The 18,233-nt window shown below is 49.1% G+C and overlaps 2 protein-coding genes across 5 annotated transcripts in view; one reads left to right on the forward strand and one right to left on the reverse strand.

Annotated features, from left to right (window-relative positions):
- NCALD (neurocalcin delta) overlaps window positions 1–3,563 on the forward strand; it is a 404,143-nt gene extending 400,580 nt beyond the window's left edge. For all 4 annotated transcript variants that reach the window (XM_047088857.1, XM_047088854.1, XM_047088855.1 and 1 more), the window contains one exon: window positions 836–3,563. In XM_047088857.1, the coding sequence (XP_046944813.1) occupies window positions 836–933 (98 nt within the window). In that variant the 3' untranslated portion in view covers window positions 934–3,563. The remainder of the gene's footprint in view (window positions 1–835) is intronic.
- Window positions 3,564–11,869: 8,306 nt separating this feature from the next.
- The window catches only part of GRHL2 (grainyhead like transcription factor 2), a 118,442-nt gene continuing 112,078 nt past the window's right edge, over window positions 11,870–18,233 (reverse strand). Inside the window, exons 14-15 of the mRNA XM_047088957.1 lie at window positions 14,142–14,206; window positions 11,870–12,008 (exon numbers count right to left, since the gene is read on the reverse strand). Coding sequence (XP_046944913.1) covers window positions 11,894–12,008; window positions 14,142–14,206 — 180 coding nt within the window. The 3' untranslated portion in view covers window positions 11,870–11,893. The remainder of the gene's footprint in view (window positions 12,009–14,141; window positions 14,207–18,233) is intronic.

Here is an 18,233-nt window from a genome sequence, read left to right on the forward strand (position 1 = left end):
ACAGTATGACAGAAGGGAATTCAACATATATTCCAGCTTACTCAGAAAGAAAAGGGACACACAGATAGGAATGGGATCGAGGAGGCCAGGTGTCCCTCCTCTAGCCTGTTGTTTGACCCAAAGGACCCGGCGGGGCATTCGTCTGCCTCGTGTGAACACCCCTTTATTCTCCTTACTTTGGATGGAGGGGCAGCCTCCTCCCATGTTGTCCAAAAGAAGGTCCTCCCCCCAGATGTCTGTGAGGGCCCCTCTGCTCACATGCAAGCAGAGGGATTCTTGCAGCAGACCTAAGTGTACCCGAAGGAGGCCAGCAGGCTCTGGGAACCGTGGGAACCCCGTGACGGCTTTGGTGCTGACAGAGCACAGCTCATTCTCCTAAAAATGCAAAGGCCAGGGGCGCCTGCGTAGCTCAGTCCATTAAGCATCAGGGGCTCTGTGCTGACAGTGCTGAGCCTGCTTGGGATTCTCTCTCTCCCTCTAAAATGATAATAATAATAATAATACTACAAAGGCCAGATAACTGTTCACAAATACCGAATGAGAACCTCCCACCCCCTCCTGGGAGCCTGGAGCTGGAAGAGCTATGAGGGCAGGGGTCCTGTCAGGGCCACCTGCCACCAGGTCAGCGATGGGCTCCCAGGAAGCAGGGTGCCGTGCTAGGTGCTAGCTTTGCGGTGATGAGCCGCGCCCTGCCCCATGGGTCTCAGGCGGGAAGGGCGGAGGGTGCGACCGCAGGGGAGAAGGTGAGCGGTCGCCGCCACCAAGTTGCAGTGGGACGACCTTAAGGCCCTGCAGCTGCCACCAGCCGCCGCTCACCTGTCCTCTTGCTTTCTAGGAAAACTGTCCCTGGAGGAATTCATCCGAGGGGCGAAGAGCGACCCGTCCATAGTGCGTCTCCTGCAGTGTGACCCCAGCAGTGCCGGCCAGTTCTGAGCCCCGCGCCCTACGGATCGTAGAGCTGCTTGTGTTCCCTTTCGATCTTCCTTTTTAACAAGTTTGTCTTTTTTTTTTTTTTTTTTTTTTGCCAAACAATATTGATGGTGATGCTGCCCCCCCCACCGTGAGGTCAGATGCACCTTCCTCCGTGACGCCTTCAGCTTCCTTTGTTGTGGGAATGCCCGGAGCCCCAATCGCTTGTGGCCGAGCATGGACAGTGCTGTCTTGCACAGACCTTGTGGTGTTCGTTGTTCTATGATTTTTCCATCGCTATTATTATTGTCATTTTTCTTCTGATTCCAATGTCTCTGTTCTGAAACCGAAGACTCGGGGAGGCAAGAGAAGGGAAAACAATTCGGTCCAGTGATTCAATCGCAAGCTTCCAGGGGCTTGTTGGAAAAACAAAACTCCCCACCCGGGTCTGGAGTCGCACGTGCCCTCGGGGTGATGGTGCCACGTGCTGGGTTCCGCAAGGACAAGGAACCCTCTGGGGCCAGGCTATAGAAGGGACGTGGAGGCGTCCACTCCACCCTCTTCCCCAGCAGGCTGTTGTAGTGTCTAAGCTGTGAATGTGTCAAGGCAAATTCATAGAGAAGAGGAAAATGATGGCTCAGCTGTTTTCTCACGGCGTTTACACTAGCTGAGCTGAGTTTCTTTGGAAATTAAACACAAATGGTAACTTATATAACAAAACCAGACCCATCTTGTTGCCTATTGTGATTAAGACAAAAGACTGCTGTACATAAACTATTGGGTATTGCAGACCAAATTAAGTGTTTTGCCTTGTTTAAATGAAATGCATGTTTAGTGAGCACTAATACAATCTTATTACAGAAGACTGTTTTTAGTAGCTTAATGTGAAGTAAGCCAACTATAATGAATGTCTATGTCTTGTTTTAAAGTCATATCTGTCTTTGCACAAATGCACCAATCAACAGGTATATTTTATATATTCCAGAGAAGTACCAAGTCACCATGACTAGGACCCAACCTTAATTTCGAATGCATTTCCAGAGTGGTTGTGCCTGGAGAATAGACTAGGGCAGGTTTAAGTGGGACACGTCCTTGGGAGCCACCAGAAGGTTAATATTTGTGAGAGATGTGAGGTGATGGTTAGCTCACTCAGCCCAGCAGCTCAGTGGTATTAGATTGGAAGTGTGGTGCTCTTCTGAATAGATCAATATTCCTTAGACCTGAAAAAAATATATATACCATAAATTCTTGGGACTTCCCAGTGGTTTAAGCCACATGTATGATTAGGGAGCTGTATCTGGAATACTGACCTTTTCATGCTCCCAGTGGCCCTTCAAACAACCAGAGGTCGGGCAGCCGGCTGACTCATCATGAAGAAGGCATGGGCCAGTGCGTCTGTGATATCCAGGGCCTGCTATGGGGAATCCCAAAGTATTTTCCATCACCATGTTCTTTGAATGCAGATTTCTATTTTGAGAGGTGACAGTGCAAATTTGCGTCGCTGTTTGGTCTGGCGATCTCACGCACACTAATTGGAATTGAAAGTTCAGAGTAAAAATTGCTGATCACAGGTAAGTCCGTCATATTTTCCCAAGCAGTAGGCATGGGGAAGTCCAAACCCTCAAGGATGTAGATGGTAGACCCTGCCCCAGGAGGAGGCCGAGAGGTCCTTGGTGGGTCTGTCTGCACTGAAGCTACTTCCTGAAGATCATGACCCACAGAAAGACAGAAATAACCACGAGGAAGATGATGTTGAGTCCATTCTAACTCTAGATTCCTCTGTGTTACTTGAGTCCATTTTAACTGGTAGCAAAAATCTGAATTTGTATGGTTGGCCAAAATGAACCAACTTTGCAGAATGAAATTTGGAGGCCTAGACTTGGTAAAATAATCTTTATCTTCCTCTAAGTGTCAGTCAGCTCCTCCCAGTCGGTCAGCCCTGAGACTTGCCGAATTCCTCCTTGGGCCGAGTGGTAAGATCTGGGTCTGAAAACCAGGGGATTACCCTAAGAGGCGGAGAGCAGAGGGGGTGAGGGACCCAGCACCTCTGCTGGTCGTGTTCAGGAGGTGCATCCTTCCCCCACCCTGGGGTTGGGAAGGAAAGCCCTTCCTGCTGTGGACTGAAGACCAAATTCCTCCCTTTCAGTTCTCCAAAGAGGGTGGGGAGTCAGTTAATATTTGGGCAAGTCCGCCTGGGCTCTGCCTTCGGTCAGGACATCTTGTTGAGCCAGACTCATCCAGTTCCCTAGAACTGAGAGCTGTAGTGAGAAGGAGGGGAGAGGGGCTCCAGCTGCTTAGGAGAGAAAACAGAGCCAGATGCATGGCTGACGAACACCGACATGCCTGAGATGCACAGAAATAGTCCTCGTCCTGGCCTGCCATTGACCCTGTCTGTATTTTCTCGATGGTTGTTTTTCTCTTCTATTCCTTTCCAGGAAGGGCTTTGTATGTCCAATGCAATGCACTTAAATTTGGCCAAGGGACTCTGCAGCACCCAGAAGGTTGAATGCCTAAAAGTTTATGTCACTCCTTTGCTGGGCTGTTTATTGTCATTGCTGTGTTGAGGGACCTCTGGAAATGGTCTGTTCTGTCTAAAATCAAGGCAGTCTGTGATTTCAAGGGACTGGAATAAAGTGGCTTATGACTTGAAGGATGATACAGAGTGGCCGACTATCCGTTCATACCCTTGTTGAGGGTGGGGAAGGGATGTGGAGGGTGCTGTCCCATCCCATCTCTATGTCCCAGGGGGCACTTTCCACAAATGGATTTAATAATCTACAGTTGATCCTTGAACAATGGGGGGGGGGTTACGGGTACAGACCCCTATGCAGTCAAAAATCCACACATAACTTTTGACTCCCCAAAACATAACTACTAATAGCCTGTTGACCAGAAGCCTTACTGATAACATAGTCAATTAACACCTATTTTGTATATATGTTATACACTGTATTCTTACAGTAAAGCAAGCTAGAGAAGAAAATGTAAGAAAGTCACAGGAAGAGAAAATACATTTACAGTATTATAAATCTGCATATATGCAGACCCATGTAGTTCGAACCCATGTTGTTCAAGGATCATCTATATATATTCATAGATCCCATCATGTGGAGAGGCCCCCATATCAGTTGACCTTGTGTCTCACTAGCTTGGCATTCAAGCACTTGATTGTTTGGGACATAAGGGTTTTGTGCCTCATTGACCATGCTGCCCCAGGTCAATATGCCTGAGTGAGGGTCCAGGTGCTGATACCCGCCTCCCCCCACCGGGCGTGGCTCCTGCCCTAGAGACACGGGAGCCAGGGTTTGTGAGAGGGGAATGGGGAGGTGCCGAGCCCAAAGCCCTGTCCGAAAGCATCCTGGGTCTGCACGTGGGCTTCCTTACTTCTCTCCACTCACTTATTTCTCGGCCCTCACTTTCTTCTCACCGCCTCTCCTTCCTCACAACTGGAGCTGCAAACTCTAGTCCAAACGTTAAGTGCAATGGAAGGCAACTTCCTCTACAGTGACAGATTGACCTCTTCTTCTCTGCCCTCTAACCTTTTCAGTCTGGAGAAGAGTCCGTAGAAAAGATGACGTGATGCAGATCCCACACGGTCCATGCGATTCGGATCAGGGTGTGTGTGTTTTGTCGTTGTCATTGGCCCTGCCTCCAGCACAGAAGGCCATTAACCTGGAAAAAAGGGACTGAGTGTCAGCTACAGTAGGTGCCTCATGGGCCATCCAGACCTCCTGTGGGAATGGAGTTGGCCTGCAGGGGTTCTGTCTTCACCGTTTGTCCCTACGGACTAGCAATGGTCACGATACTCTCGAGTTTTGAGCCTGTTGCTCATGGCACCGATGGAGAGGTGGCTGGCAGCTGCCAAACAGATCAGGAACCTGCACTCCTGCACCTGCTGGAGCCAACCTGGCAATTTCCAGCAAGTTTCCAAGACTAAGGCTCCTGTTTTCAGGGCATTGTCCTAATACCCCAACTCAACTGGATCCCCTCACAGCCCAGTCCAGGCACGGAGGGGGCATGCCCGTTGAGGAGTCGTCTGAGAGTTCTCTAAGTATGGGAGAGAGATCCCGAGAACTGTCTCTGGAAGAAATGTCGGTACTTCACACGTGCCTCTCTTGGCTTGAGTATGCTCAGCACTCTTTTGTTTTTTGAGGTGGCTCTTCAGCTGCAAAAAAAACAAGAAAAAGAACATCGAGCCTTGTATTTCCCAAGGCAGCAGAGAATCAGCCAAATCTGCCTAAAATAGGTTTGTTGCGTTGTGAAAAGATGTTCAGGCCAAGGGTGTAATCAATGGTACATTAATGTCAAACAGGGTTCTCTACATTTGTTGTTTTTTAAATGTTTATTTGGGGAGGGGGGAGGGGCAGAGGGAGAGAGAGAGAGAATCCCAAGCAGGCTCCATGCTTAGTGTGGACCAGGACTGGGGCTCGATCCCATGACCCTGAGATCATGACCTGAGCCAACATCAAGAGTCAGACGCTCAACCGACTGAGCCCCCCAGGCACCCCAGGTTTCTCTACACTTGAATGCTGACCAAGACTTAGGTCTCGGGTGCTTGCTGCACTGGGTATGAATGCGCCATGCACGGTCCCAGACATCCCTGGGGTTGCAACCAGTGGTTACTCTGAGAACATTCCATGGTGTGAAGCTAACCCCCTAAGGCAGCTCAGAAGGGGCAAGAGTCTCAGAGAGTCTTATTTCCTGCCTTCTTTTCCCAGAACTAGTCCAGGAAAGAGAAGGCATTTTAAGAGTTCTAGAGAGGATGGTGAAAATACTTCAAAATTCTGCCCAGCTCAGCCTGCCGACACTTATTAAATACCAACAGCTACCACCAGTGTATCATACACATGTAGACAGACAGATGGACAGGCTCTATCTTCCCAATACCAGTATTTAATCACTTTACTGAGCTGACACTGAGTGTTCAATGGTGACTCAACACAGTACCAGGCACTATAGTCTTGAAGGCGTGTGTATGTTGGGAGAGTGGAGGTAGGAGTTATTAGCAAAGAAGTAAGCTCACAGTTCAGCTGGTAAGTTTTGTCCAGCACATTGAATACAATCACAGAGTAACCTACATCTATGCCCATGGCAGAGCAGACATCAAGTTCTTTCTTGAGTGGTGCAGGAGAGGTGTTTGCTACCCAGGGAACGAGCTGGTAACATTTGCCTTTAGTGCCCTTTCAACATCCCCTTCTCTTTTGCTGCTTCTGGCTGATCACAGGCCCCCCACTGTGTTTCCTAGAATTTGAGTCCCCCATATTAACCCGTGCACCCCTTTAGCAGAGCTCCGAGAAGTGTGGGGATGGAGGACCCTGAGGAAAAAAGGTAGAGCATACTAAGTTGGTAGACCAGAAACCCCACTCGGTGAATGTTTACTTGTAAGAATAGAGCCCCAGTGGATCTCTATGGGAGACCTTTTAGAAGGAGTTGGCTGTGGTCACCAGGGCGGGGGGGGGGGGGGGGGGGGGAGGGGGCGGGTGCTGTTCAGATCTTACCTTTTGAGAGCCCTGCTAGCTGATTGACAGGCTCTGGCTGCAATCTTTGGAACCACCTTAGCATTTACTCTGAGGCCACATTCTCTGGGGCTGCTCCCAGTGACCGCACACGGTGGAGTGTTAGAACTGGGCCATTCCTGCCCCACAGATTCTTCCTGCAGGTGACCTATACTCGAGGACTCCTCAGGGACCTGGGTGAGGCAGTCTGAAGCTCATCTTACCCAAGCGTCCTTCCCTCCTTCCCTCCCCCCTTCTCTCTTCCCTCTTTCTTTCCTTCCTTCCTTTCTTTCCTTTCACAGGGGTTAGTCCACACGCTCTCCCTATCTCTCCCTGCTCACTACCCCTTTAGCCTTCACATGAGTTTCCCCAATAAATCTCTTGAATGTCTAATCCCATCCTGGCTTCTGCTTCTTGGACGACCTGAACTGACGCAGTGACCATCCCTTACCCATTCCTGTTGACCCTCAGTTCCATGGGCTCAGACACTCGAGTTGGCAGCCTTCCCAAAGTGAGTTTCACATTGGTGACTTTTCATTACATTGTACAAGAGCTCAGGGTAGGAGGGGTTATATTATGCCTTAGAACTGGGGTGATGACAGAACCCTGGCTCTCCCAGGATGAGCCCTTATTACTGTGCTGATGCCAGGCCACTATCACTTTGCACCTACATCACTGCCTCGGAGGGCAGACTACATCTAACCTGCCTCTTTGTCCCTAGCATGGGGCAAAGTAACGAACTGAATTAGCAGAGTGAAAGGCAAGAGCCGGGACGGGACCCTGTGGCCCTGACAACTGGTCATCCTCACCTACCTGACCAGAGTTCCATATGGGGCGGGGGGGGGGGGGGGGGGGATGGCGAGGCACACCCAGCACCTTGGCTGCCACCGGCCAAGGGAGGGACTGCCTCAGGACAGATGTGGAGACCAGCTACATCCTTTACAGGACCTACTCAGACCTGTGGGTCCACTTGACCACCCATGGAGGCCGTGGAACATGGATCATGGCAAAAAGGCCTTGTGGCCCATTGCTAATCCCTCCAGAAGCCTCCTCCCTCAGTTCCTCCCCCAGCCTCCTCTCCCCTGCCCTCTGGTCCTGGCATAGCGGCTGCTGGGAGTGCCACTGGGGTTGCAGCCATCAGAGAAGACTTTCTTGAGGCAAATTTTTAGCCAAGATTTGAAAGCTGTGTATGTAGACAGTGTGAAACGCAGAAGGATGTAGAAATGCTGGTCCACAGGAGAGCTAGCCCAGGGACGTGTGCCCTCAGGAGCGATGGACTAGGCGACACCAGGGACTACAAGGGACAGTATCAGCCGGTGACTTCTCTCACGTCATCTGTGGTCAGACCACTGACTGAAGGTTTTGCCGCGTGGATGTCGCACACACAGTTTCTTCCATAGAAGTTTGTGGTGTCTTTTCCGTGTGAGTTAACAAATGCTGAGTCGACAAGACGCTGCGAGTGAAATCTTCCTCCAAGTCATCACATTCAAAGGGGTCCTCTGGAGAATGAGACTTCTGCTTGGGGGAAAGAGATGAAAGCCCCTGGCCTCCCATCCTCCCTTCAGAGCTGAACCGGAAGCGCTGGTATCCCTCACTCACGCTGCCCCCTCCCTCCGACTTGCAAAGACCACCAATGATTATTTTAGGCCTCGCCATCTTGTGGCTTTGGGTTGTTCCAGGCAAGACTGGAGAGAAGCTAAAGCGAGAGCTGTATGCTGCTCTTTATTTTCAAGAGGGCTCATCATGTGACATCTCCCAGGCTGTGAGCATCCGGGTGACTCCAGATAAATAGAAACATTTGCGCTTAAAACATATATTCGGGTATCTAGGGTGTGTATATTTCACTGTCAGGAAACAGAAAAACAAATCAGCATAGGTCTCTTCATCAGATTTAGTTGATTGATGCCTAAGAACTGTAAAACCCTACAAGCTTCAAAGTATTAAGGCTTTCTAGAATAAATAACGTAGCTTCATTACTTACCTTACTGTGAAAGAAAAAAAGAAATGCTGCTTGTTCAGAGGCTCTCTGGAGTTGAGCGTGGATGACGGCTGAACAGCATGGTGGCCCAGCGGGGAGGCAGGCAGAGGAAGCGCTAACGAACACTGGAATCCTGAGTCCGGCTGTTTGCCTCTGAGCTGACAGATCCTAGTGACCTGGGAGTTTAGGGGCAAGAGACCATCATGATGGAACTGGAGTTTTAGCCATGTGGTTTCAGCCTCTGTAGGGGCTGGTACAAATGAACTAAAGAGCCAGAAAGTTCCTGTGATAACTTACATGGGGATGAGCGTGAGCGAGGCGGTGAGGAAGGTAAAAGCGTGTGGACAGGACCTACTCTCCCTGCCTTGAGGAGCCGGCCAAGAACAACCACCCTGGTGGCCCATCGCGGCACAGTGAAGGCGTCTTGATTTCTTCAGCCCTCTTCTCCCGTAACCATGGTGTGGAGCACAAGGCAGAGGACGTGCCTGCTGTGTTGAAGTCTAGGACCCGAAGGTGTCCAAAGGGGGCCTAGAATCTTCCCAAGGCCACACTGCGGCTTCTTTCCAACAAGGCAAAGAAGCCCCAACACCCACCTCACAGAAAGCACCAGACACTGTCATTTACTCTGACGTTATGAATATTTATTTTTTTCTCTTAAAAATGTACAAAAAATAAAATAACTGTATTTATAGTTTATAGATTCCCCTTCTCCCATTTACAAAACTATTAAGTTACATTTGCCTTTTTCTTTTGTTTAAAACACGAGAGCAAATTGTCCATCTTTCAATCTCCCTTGCTTGTTTTTAAGAAAGGGCCGTTCACAGAATTTGGCACAAACCCTCTGTTTCTGTTGCATTTTCCTAATTTTAAATAAGAAGGAAAATAAATGTTTGATTCATTTCACGCCTCGTAAGTTTCTGGGCTGGGACGTGCCTTAGTCTTTCAGGATCCAAGTCCAAGATGACATCTGACTGCGTTTTTCTGTTGGTTCCAATCTCCAGACACCCATTAAGTCTAAGCAGTGTGGGTATGTGTAAGAAAAATACTTGTTTTACGTGTCCCTCATCTTACATGGATTTTTTTCAGAGAAGCATATTTGTTTAAGTGTAATAAATTGAAGGGACAAGAGAAGAGGCAAGTCTTCCTATCTTTCTAGAGTGTTTCTGCTCAGAAAATTGTGCTCATCAAAGCCCTGCTGACATACATCCAAGCTAGACCATGGACACTGAGAATGCAGAGGGGGCAGGAGAAGGATGGGGGGCAGATCAGATGGGAGGTGATGCTCTCCCTGCACCACCCTTTGGTGGCACTGGCCTCACATTCTTTGTTCTGGTAGGTGGGGGTCACCATGATGATGGCTCAGGGACTGGAAACAAATGCAAAGGTGTCTCTGATCATCCTCTGCCTTGGGGAAGACCAGCAAACATTTCCCCAAAGAGACTAGAGAAAAAAGGGTAGGGTAACTTGTGTCAGACGCCCCAAATCTTATCTTTTCCCTACTCTGGAGTCTCTGCCCCAGCCCAACAGTATTTGCCGTTTTGTCTGCCAGTCACGTTCCAATCCACCTCTGAGGCAAAGAGCACGCGAAGTGCAGAGAACGTCATAGATTTTCAACACTGAATCTGTCCGTCACAGAACAGAGCTTCATCAGGACCCAGGAGGGTCCCCACGCTGCTGGTCCAGGGCATGGCAGCCAGAGCGGGGGAGGAGGGAACAGATGGGAGCAGAACTGAATCCGGGATGCAAACCTTTGGCACCACAGGAAGGGATAACGTGTCCAGAAGACACAGAAAGGTGCCCCGTTACCATCACCCGGACATCTTCCTCGGCGCGGCACCCGCTCTCTGTTCCATCCAAATCGTCTGTAGCCTCAAGGAGAAACAGCTGGGCTGGAAGCAGCCCTTCTGTCCTGCTCTGGGCGTCAGGGGCAGGTGGGGTGCGAGGCAGGGAGCCCTTGGAGAGAGAGCTCCCTGGGTGAGACGTCAAAGTGCTTTACAAATAAATCTGGGCCCTTACATAGAACCTGCCCTAGTGCAGGACCTGGGGCTGGGGACGTGTCTGGCTACCTGAAGGCCAGTGCTTCAACCCACAAGGGCGAACGCAAACCCCCAGGCCACCTACCTGTCCCTTCAGAGAGAACAGCGGCCCAGGACGGTTCATGATTTCGCGAGTGTTTAGGGAAGCGTTTTTTCTACTCTTCGTCTCCCAGAGCATGTACGGGGGGACCAGGCCTCCTCTCTTCCAGTCCTCCTCCAGGGGCTGCCCTTCGGAAGAGCCAGGAGGCTCTGGGGGCACCCCCTCCCCCCGTCCCCCCGAATCCAGCAGCCCGGAGCAGAGGTGGCCACGGGAAGCAGCCCCCCGGCCTGTGAATTCGGAGCCAAGCTGTTGGCATCACTCTCAGAACCGCAGCTGGGCTTTTGGGGGAGCCACGTGAGATGAAAGACGCACTTGTCAACTGTCAGGCGCTGCACAGAGGCCGGGTCCTCATGATCACCAAGTTCTGCAGTGGCCCCAGCACGGGGCCCAGCCGCAAGCCCCCTGCGGTCTCTCCGGAAAGCTCACCGAAGCTGGAGGAGCTGGGGCCTCAGACAATCCGACCTTTCCCGCTGACGAGACCGTTCAGAGAGTGAGAGAGGCCGGAAAGCACATCACCGGCAGGCAAGCGTGGCGGCCCACAGGGCGGGCGTGCCCGCTGGCACCCCTGCAGTCGCCGGACAGCCCGAAGGCCACTTCCCTGTCCCGGCGCGTCCCCTGCAAACCTCTCGCAGAAAGCGGAGCCTCAGCTACGCGTCTCCCCTAGGCCAGCGGCAGTAAACATGCCCACGTACCGCAGGTAAAATATATTATTGCCATATTATAAACACTATGTACATAATAGCCAGGCGTACCTTCTGGGTTACTAATTACACGGTAGCCGAATGTCTTCCTGTACAAGGCCTGGCGGCCACTCGCTGGAAACCCCCAGACGTGTTTAGCAGGACGGCCTTCCCCAGAGACACCTGAAGGCTTGTGACCAGGACGCGGGTGTCCACCTCCGACCCCGCCCGACGGCGGCAGCGGGCGGCAGCTCGTTCTGACCAGCCGCTCAGGGCAAGCGGAGGTGAGGCGTTCTCGGGCTCTTCGGGGTGAACAGATTGGCTGTGTTTCCCTTGAAAGGTGAGGGGGGGCTCTGGACGGTCTCACCTGGGGCCAGCAGTGTCCTGCAGAGTCCTGGCAGGCCTGGACCCCGGGACTCCAGAAACAGGTGGGCAATAAATAAGTGTCTGACAGGCCCAGCGCGCCTTCCTGTGGGGCTCAGGATTTAGCTCCAGCAGGAGCCAGGGGATGGGCCAGACACACTGATAAGGGACGGGGCTCTGTGCCTCGCCCGGCTCCCAGCACAGTCTGTAACAGCGGTTGGGGGGTGGGGGGTGGGGGGGGGGCAGGGCTCTGGGCTCTGGGCCGGGGCTTCCACCTCTCCCAGGGAGGAATGCACCGAGGGCCCCTGCTGAGGGGACGCCGAGACCAGGGCTCAGATTTCCATGAGCGTGATCTTGAAGCCTTCCACCATGCTCTCCATGTTGAGAATGAAGGTGTCCTCATTCGAGTAGTGCTCAATGATGTTGTCGTCCATGTTCACCAAGATGCTGCCGGGGAGGAGGGTGGGGGGTAAGAAACAAAGATGCCATCAACAGCAGGCGGTGGGCAAGGGCCGACCCAGGCTGGGGGCTCCCCTAGCCATTCTTTGGCAAGGGAGGCTGGGAAGGGTGGAGGAGAGAGGAGGTAAGGCAGGAAAAGAAGACCCTCATAGTATTTTCTTCCCGCAGAAACCAGTCTGAAGAACCCAAAGCCTCAATTGGTCAGAACTAACCTCATGACTCCTTATTAAACAGGTCTCCGGAGGCATTCAACCCAACCCTCTTGCTTTATAGATTAGAAAACTATGGCTCAGAGAGACGAGCCGGAAATCACACAGTAAGCTAGTGACAGAGCCGGGTCCTACACGGGTCCCCTGTTTGCATTAAACCATACTGCCTCTTGAAAATACACTTTAAAAAAGTACTCCAGGGGCGCCTGGGTGGCTCAGTCAGTTAAGCATCCAACTCTTGGTTTCGGCTCAGGTCATGATCTCATGGTTCGTGAGCTCGAGCCCCACATAGGGCTCGGTGCTGACAGGGTGGAGACTGCTTGGGATTCTCTCTCTCTCTGTTCCTCCCCTGCTTGTGGTCTCTCTCTCTCTCTCAAAAAAAAAAAAAAAAAAAAAAAAGTACTCCATAGTCAGAGGAAGAGGAAGATGAAGAACTGTGGCTACCCCATTGGGAATGTAATGTGTTTCAGGGTTTCAGAGACCTTGTGTTTACTCTTCACAGCAGTCTTGAAGGTAGGCGTGACCATCACCACCTTGCAAATGAGAAAATTGAGTGCAGGGAAGGTCAATCAGCTCCCCAAGGTCATCCAGCTGGTTCGTGGCTGAGCTAGATCGGAAATTGGCTTTGCCTGGCTCTGAAGCTCGCCCTTCACCACGTGTGACCTAACGATCCCAAGTGGATTTAGTTTTAAGAGAACCAACAACCTCCAGGGTCTCTCCCTCATTTGGAAATCAGACAGATCTCAGTTTGCCATCGAAGAACTGACTCATTTGACAGCTATGTGTCATCTGGCAAGTTTAGGAGCCTCAGTTTATTCTTCTGCAAAAATAAGAAAAACAACTCCTCTCTAGATGGTTGTCGTAAGGATTAAAGTTTTTAGCACAGGGCTTAACATGGCGTTCGATGGAAGTGAAACGTTATTGCCGTCAGACTGTACGTCTGCACTGAGGATTTCTGCTCGGCAGTAAGACCTTGAGACACCACTCAAATCTCATCCTCAAAGGAATACACTCAGCCTATTGCACGGACTGTGAGGAAAACTGTAACATACAGTTAAGGGAGCGTCCCAACAGGGCTCCAGTGGAAAAGGTCTCCCATTTGACTCCTGCTCTACCAAGAGACCCATCACTCAGAAAGCCTGAGCGTCTCAGCAAATCAATCTCCTTTATGACAGAGGCTCAGAGAAGAGTTTAAAGACCCGTTTTCTTTAGGAAAAAGTTATTTTCTGTAGGAAAATAACTCCAGAAGCTGACTCGGTGGAAACGCTCTCCTGGGACTAAATCCAGCTCCCGCAGCCTCTACTCTTAGACCCTCATACACAGGAAGCCCTAGGAAGGCTGGGGGGTGGTAGCGTGGGGAGGAATAACAGAGCAGTGTATATAAAGCACTTGCAGGGGGCCCAGAACCTACTGAACGCCTCATGAACGAGTTATTGTTCTTAACGCTGAGAATAAGCAGGTCCAACGGTCATTTAGATCATTGTGTTAATATTCACCTCAGAAGAATTTGCTATACCCTGAGCGCTTCTGGTTCTTCATGTGTCACCCTGAAACCAACCCCAGAGTAGCATGTGATTCTTTACACACTCCACACTTGGCAGAGCTGACTTTGCCACTCTCCCCAGTGTCCTCACCCCTTCCAGACCCTTCTATCCCACCACTCTGACATTGCAATAGGACATCTCAGGCGGCATCATGACAATGCACTGTCTCCCTCCCTCCCTATCTTATTAAAGATCTTCAAAATGCACTGCGTTTGCAAGCTGCTCAGCAATCCTTTGTAAGGATGACACACAGTTTTTATAAAAGGTGGAAACAGAACTAACAAAAGGCAGACACCATTTTTTTTTTTTTAAAGGGACTATGTAGACTTCTCTGATTTGGAAGTCAGTTTAAGTTGTTTCTTTCTTACCCTTTTTTGCTTTTCTTGTAAAGCTTTGCGATCTTCTCCACAGGCAATCCGTATTTCTCAGATATCTGTAACACCAATAACAGAAAGGCAGATGAGCATGGAAGGGGAGGCTAAGCAGAGGCAAGAGAGAAACCTCCGCTCTCAGTCTCGTGGAGATTCTCCTGGGTGCCCGTATCCTTCACTCAGGAGTCAAGCTCCCAATATGCCTCAGCTGCAAGGCTCTCCTGTGCCTAAACCTTGAGTCATTCAACGAAAGATTCAGCCACATGGTAATTTAATCTACAATAAAGGTATCATCTCAGATTAGCCGGAAAGAAAATGGACCCCGGCCCCCATGTTGGGTTAAATAAGTAGCCATATAGAAAAAATTCAACAAGTTAAGCTGGATCCCTTCTCTACTTCTGACATCAGAATAAATTTCAGATAGAGCAAAGATTTACACGTGAAGGCTGAAACCATAAAAGTATAAGAAGAAACCAGGGGTCAGTTCTTTGTATTGATGTCATCTTCAAGGAGGGAAGATCATTCCAATGAAGACATGAAACCTGAAGAAACAAGGGCAAAAGGTTGATCAAACAACAGAGAATTACAAATACCGGTAGAGCAAAATCCACCATAAGAAGCGGAAGACAGACAATATACTATGAAACTTTCTTGTCAATGGGAAAAGGAAGAACCCAGCGTGAAGAAGTAACTCCCAGAGAAAAGCACGAGAGGACAGTAAGTGCATGAAGAAATGTACCACCTCACTCCTCACTTTAAAATTTCAAATTAAACCAGTAGGATGTTACTTTTATGTTATCAGGCTCACGGAAACTAGAAGAATGATAATATGATAATATGTCAGCTAGAGCGTGAAAAACGTCAAATCTCGTATTCCATAGGTGGAGAATAACAAGCTCGAGCTTTTTGGAGGGAAATTTAGGAAAAGCTCTTAAAATTTAAAAAGCATATTCCCACATATTCCACCGCTAGTAACTTGGTCTACGGAAATACGCCCAGACGTACGCAAAGCTTTTCAAAGCATCGTTGTTCATAATAGAGAAAACCGTATGTAACAAGCACTCATTAAGCATGTTTCGGTATCTTCACAGTCGAAAGCCATCCAGTCATTTAAAAATGTGACAAGCCTATATGAAAAATAAAGTCCTTAACACACAAAGGGGAAAAAGCCAACAACTTGCAAAACAGTATATATGGTGTGACCCCATTCATGTTTTTAAAGAAATAAGTATGTAAGGAAATAGAAAATATGTGAAGGACCTGCCAATCTATTGATCTATTAACAGCGGCTACCCTGGGAGAATGGACAGAAACGAGACTCTTTTACTTTTCACTTTGTACCATTCTGTAGTGGCTTGCCCTCCCCCCGTCCTCCTTTTGACAATGATTGTGATTCACTTTTACAAATATAAAGCAATCATAGTTTGGAGATGGCTTCTGGAGAGACCTACCCTCAATGTCTGTCTTGCCTTCTCTGTCCCAAATCCGATCCACCAGCCTCTTCTGAGCCCAGCGGCTGGGGGGGGACTCACAGCCAGCTAGGATAAGTGAGTTCTGGGACAGGGGCAGCTGGGCAGTGGAACAGGGGCTCTGAAAAGAGGCGGAGGAGCCCTAGGGCACAGGCAGACAGCTCTGGATCCCCGGAAGAGCTTATCCCACGTACAAGCACACATTCCCACCTCTTACCCCTCCACTTGCACAGGAAGGACTCCTCACCCCCAGAATAAGCCCAGAGGAGCAGAAAAGAAGGCTGAGAGGGCAACAGGAGCCTGGAGAACCAGCAGCCTGCCTTCCACTCGTCACTGCTCCATCACTGATGGGACCGCCCTGTGCCCACAGCAGAGCCTAAATGTGCCCAGTATGTAAAATGACATGGCCTGGGGGCAGCGGAGAGGATGAACGGTGCTTGTGTTGTAGGCATCCATTTGAACAGAACATTAAAAAAAACACTTATGAAGATTGCACACACATGCAAAATTCTGATCCAAAAATACGATTACTGAACTAAACACATTCTAAAGTTCAGTAAATGAACTGAAAGACTGGTAGTCAATACAGCAAACCAATAGTATTAGGAAAGATCAATTAGAAAAACAAGTTCAAAAGCAGAGCAAAGACATGGAGCATAGAGGAACTCGTGAACAAAAAAGGCAGCTTTAAAAAACAAAAGCGAACAGAGAGATTTGAAGAACAGAGGTAGGCCACAGAAGATGTGACTATCCAGGGTCCCAGACAGAGAAAAAGGAACTGATGGAGAAGAGGAAATAATTAAACAAATAATAGAAGAAAGACCCAGGTTTTTGGACAAAGCGGGGGGCTCCTGAATCCCGGGAGAGATCAACGAGGAAAGACACGCATCTGGCCATTCTGAACAAAGTGCCGGATCTCCAAAGGGTAATAAAAACATTCTGAAACCTTCCAGAACAAGTTACCACCACCACCCCCCTCCAAAAAAAGGAACAGAAGAATAAACCTGGCTTCGGTCTTCCCATCTGCAACATTAGAAACCAAAGGATAGCAGAGTAACCTCTCTAGACTACTGAAAAAAAGAACTTCACCCCAAGAACCTTGTACACCAATAAGCTATGCCTCAGGCATCAGGGTGAAAAAAAAATGGTATCGAGGAAATGCAAAAGTTCAGAGAACATTTCACCCAAATGAAATGTTCACTCCAGGAGGAACATACTCACAAAAGAACGTTATCTAAACAGAAAATGCATCAGAAGAGAGGTTTCGGCCAGGCGAAGGGGGAAGACAACAAACCACTAGCATTGTGCCATAAATAAATTTTTAAATGTATACAAACACCCTCTCTTCATCTATCTATATTATATTGATATATACTTAACTACAGATAGACAGTTATCTATCAGGATGTAACTGTGTGTGGCTGTTTACATAGTTAGATGGAATGGGGGTGCAAAATAAGGGCCAAATAAAGATTCTCGAAGTAAAAAGGACACACTAAGGGAGCAAATCTCATCGTTTGTTAGAGTGAAAGCATCAAACTATCTCAGCAACACCAAGAAGTCGGGAGTCTGTGGGGACGGAGGGGTGAGCACCCCCGATGCACTCCGGCTAAGCAAGAGAAGGCGGCAGGAGAGGGAGAAACCAAAGCTCTCACGGCCTCGCCTCGTGCTGGGGGGAGCTACACAGCGTTGGTGCAAAACATAGCTGGAATTTCATCTTCAAATCACAGAGAAATGAGGAGGGACCGAAATAACTGAGGAAACGTAAACAGTAACTTTCCAGAAAAGGTGGGAAACAGCAAGTTAATAAGTCTGCCAAGCAGAAGAGACAGCAAGAGGAAACTGCAAAGTAAAATCAATAATAAAGAAAAATACAGACGACAGAAAATCCAGTCTATCCGTCATTATACCAAATGAGAACAAACTGCCTTTTTCCATCGAAAGCCAGAGTGTCAGCGTAGGGAAAAAAAGAAAAGTTAAAAGAAGGACGAGAAAGAAAGAGAACCAGCTGGATGTTTAGCAGAAAAACACCAGAGGCAAAGGCTAAAGAGGGGATGGCTGGAGGGCTAGCAAACAAAGGAGAGCAGGGGTGAGGACATTTGTAGACAACAAGGTGAGCGTTAGGGTTGATGAGGTTACACAGGATATTATGCAATGATAAAAAACAGTGTAGGAAAAGGTGTAGCAATCTTAAACTTGAGGCCTCCAACAGCACAGCACTTGAGCACCAAGTACAAGATGGTGGGCAGATTTGAAAGAAAAACAAGTATCGTGGGACACTTCACCACACGAACAAGCACAGTACTGTAGGAGGACAGCAGTCGCCCATACTCCCGGTTTGCTTTTAGAGTTGGACACACCTAAGGCAAGTAAGAACAAAGGAATAATATCGTCGCTATGCTAGATTTAATATTTCATACACACACACACACACACATCTCCTAAAGAGAATCTATCATGTGTTGGGTCACAAAGATAAGCCAAATTACATCAGAATTCATTAGAAATGCAAAACTCAAAGTTGCCACACGTGCTTAATTATTTGGAAGTAGGGCAGTCCCCTTTTATCCATAAGGATACACTCCAAGATCCCAGTGAATGCCTGAAACCTCAGACAGTA

Source organism: Lynx rufus, unplaced genomic scaffold, assembly GCF_022079265.1.
Source record: "Lynx rufus isolate CCGP_SWC_20201006 ecotype Redwood Valley unplaced genomic scaffold, mLynRuf1.p SCAF_26, whole genome shotgun sequence".
In the NCBI taxonomy this organism is placed as follows: Eukaryota; Metazoa; Chordata; class Mammalia; order Carnivora; family Felidae; genus Lynx; species Lynx rufus.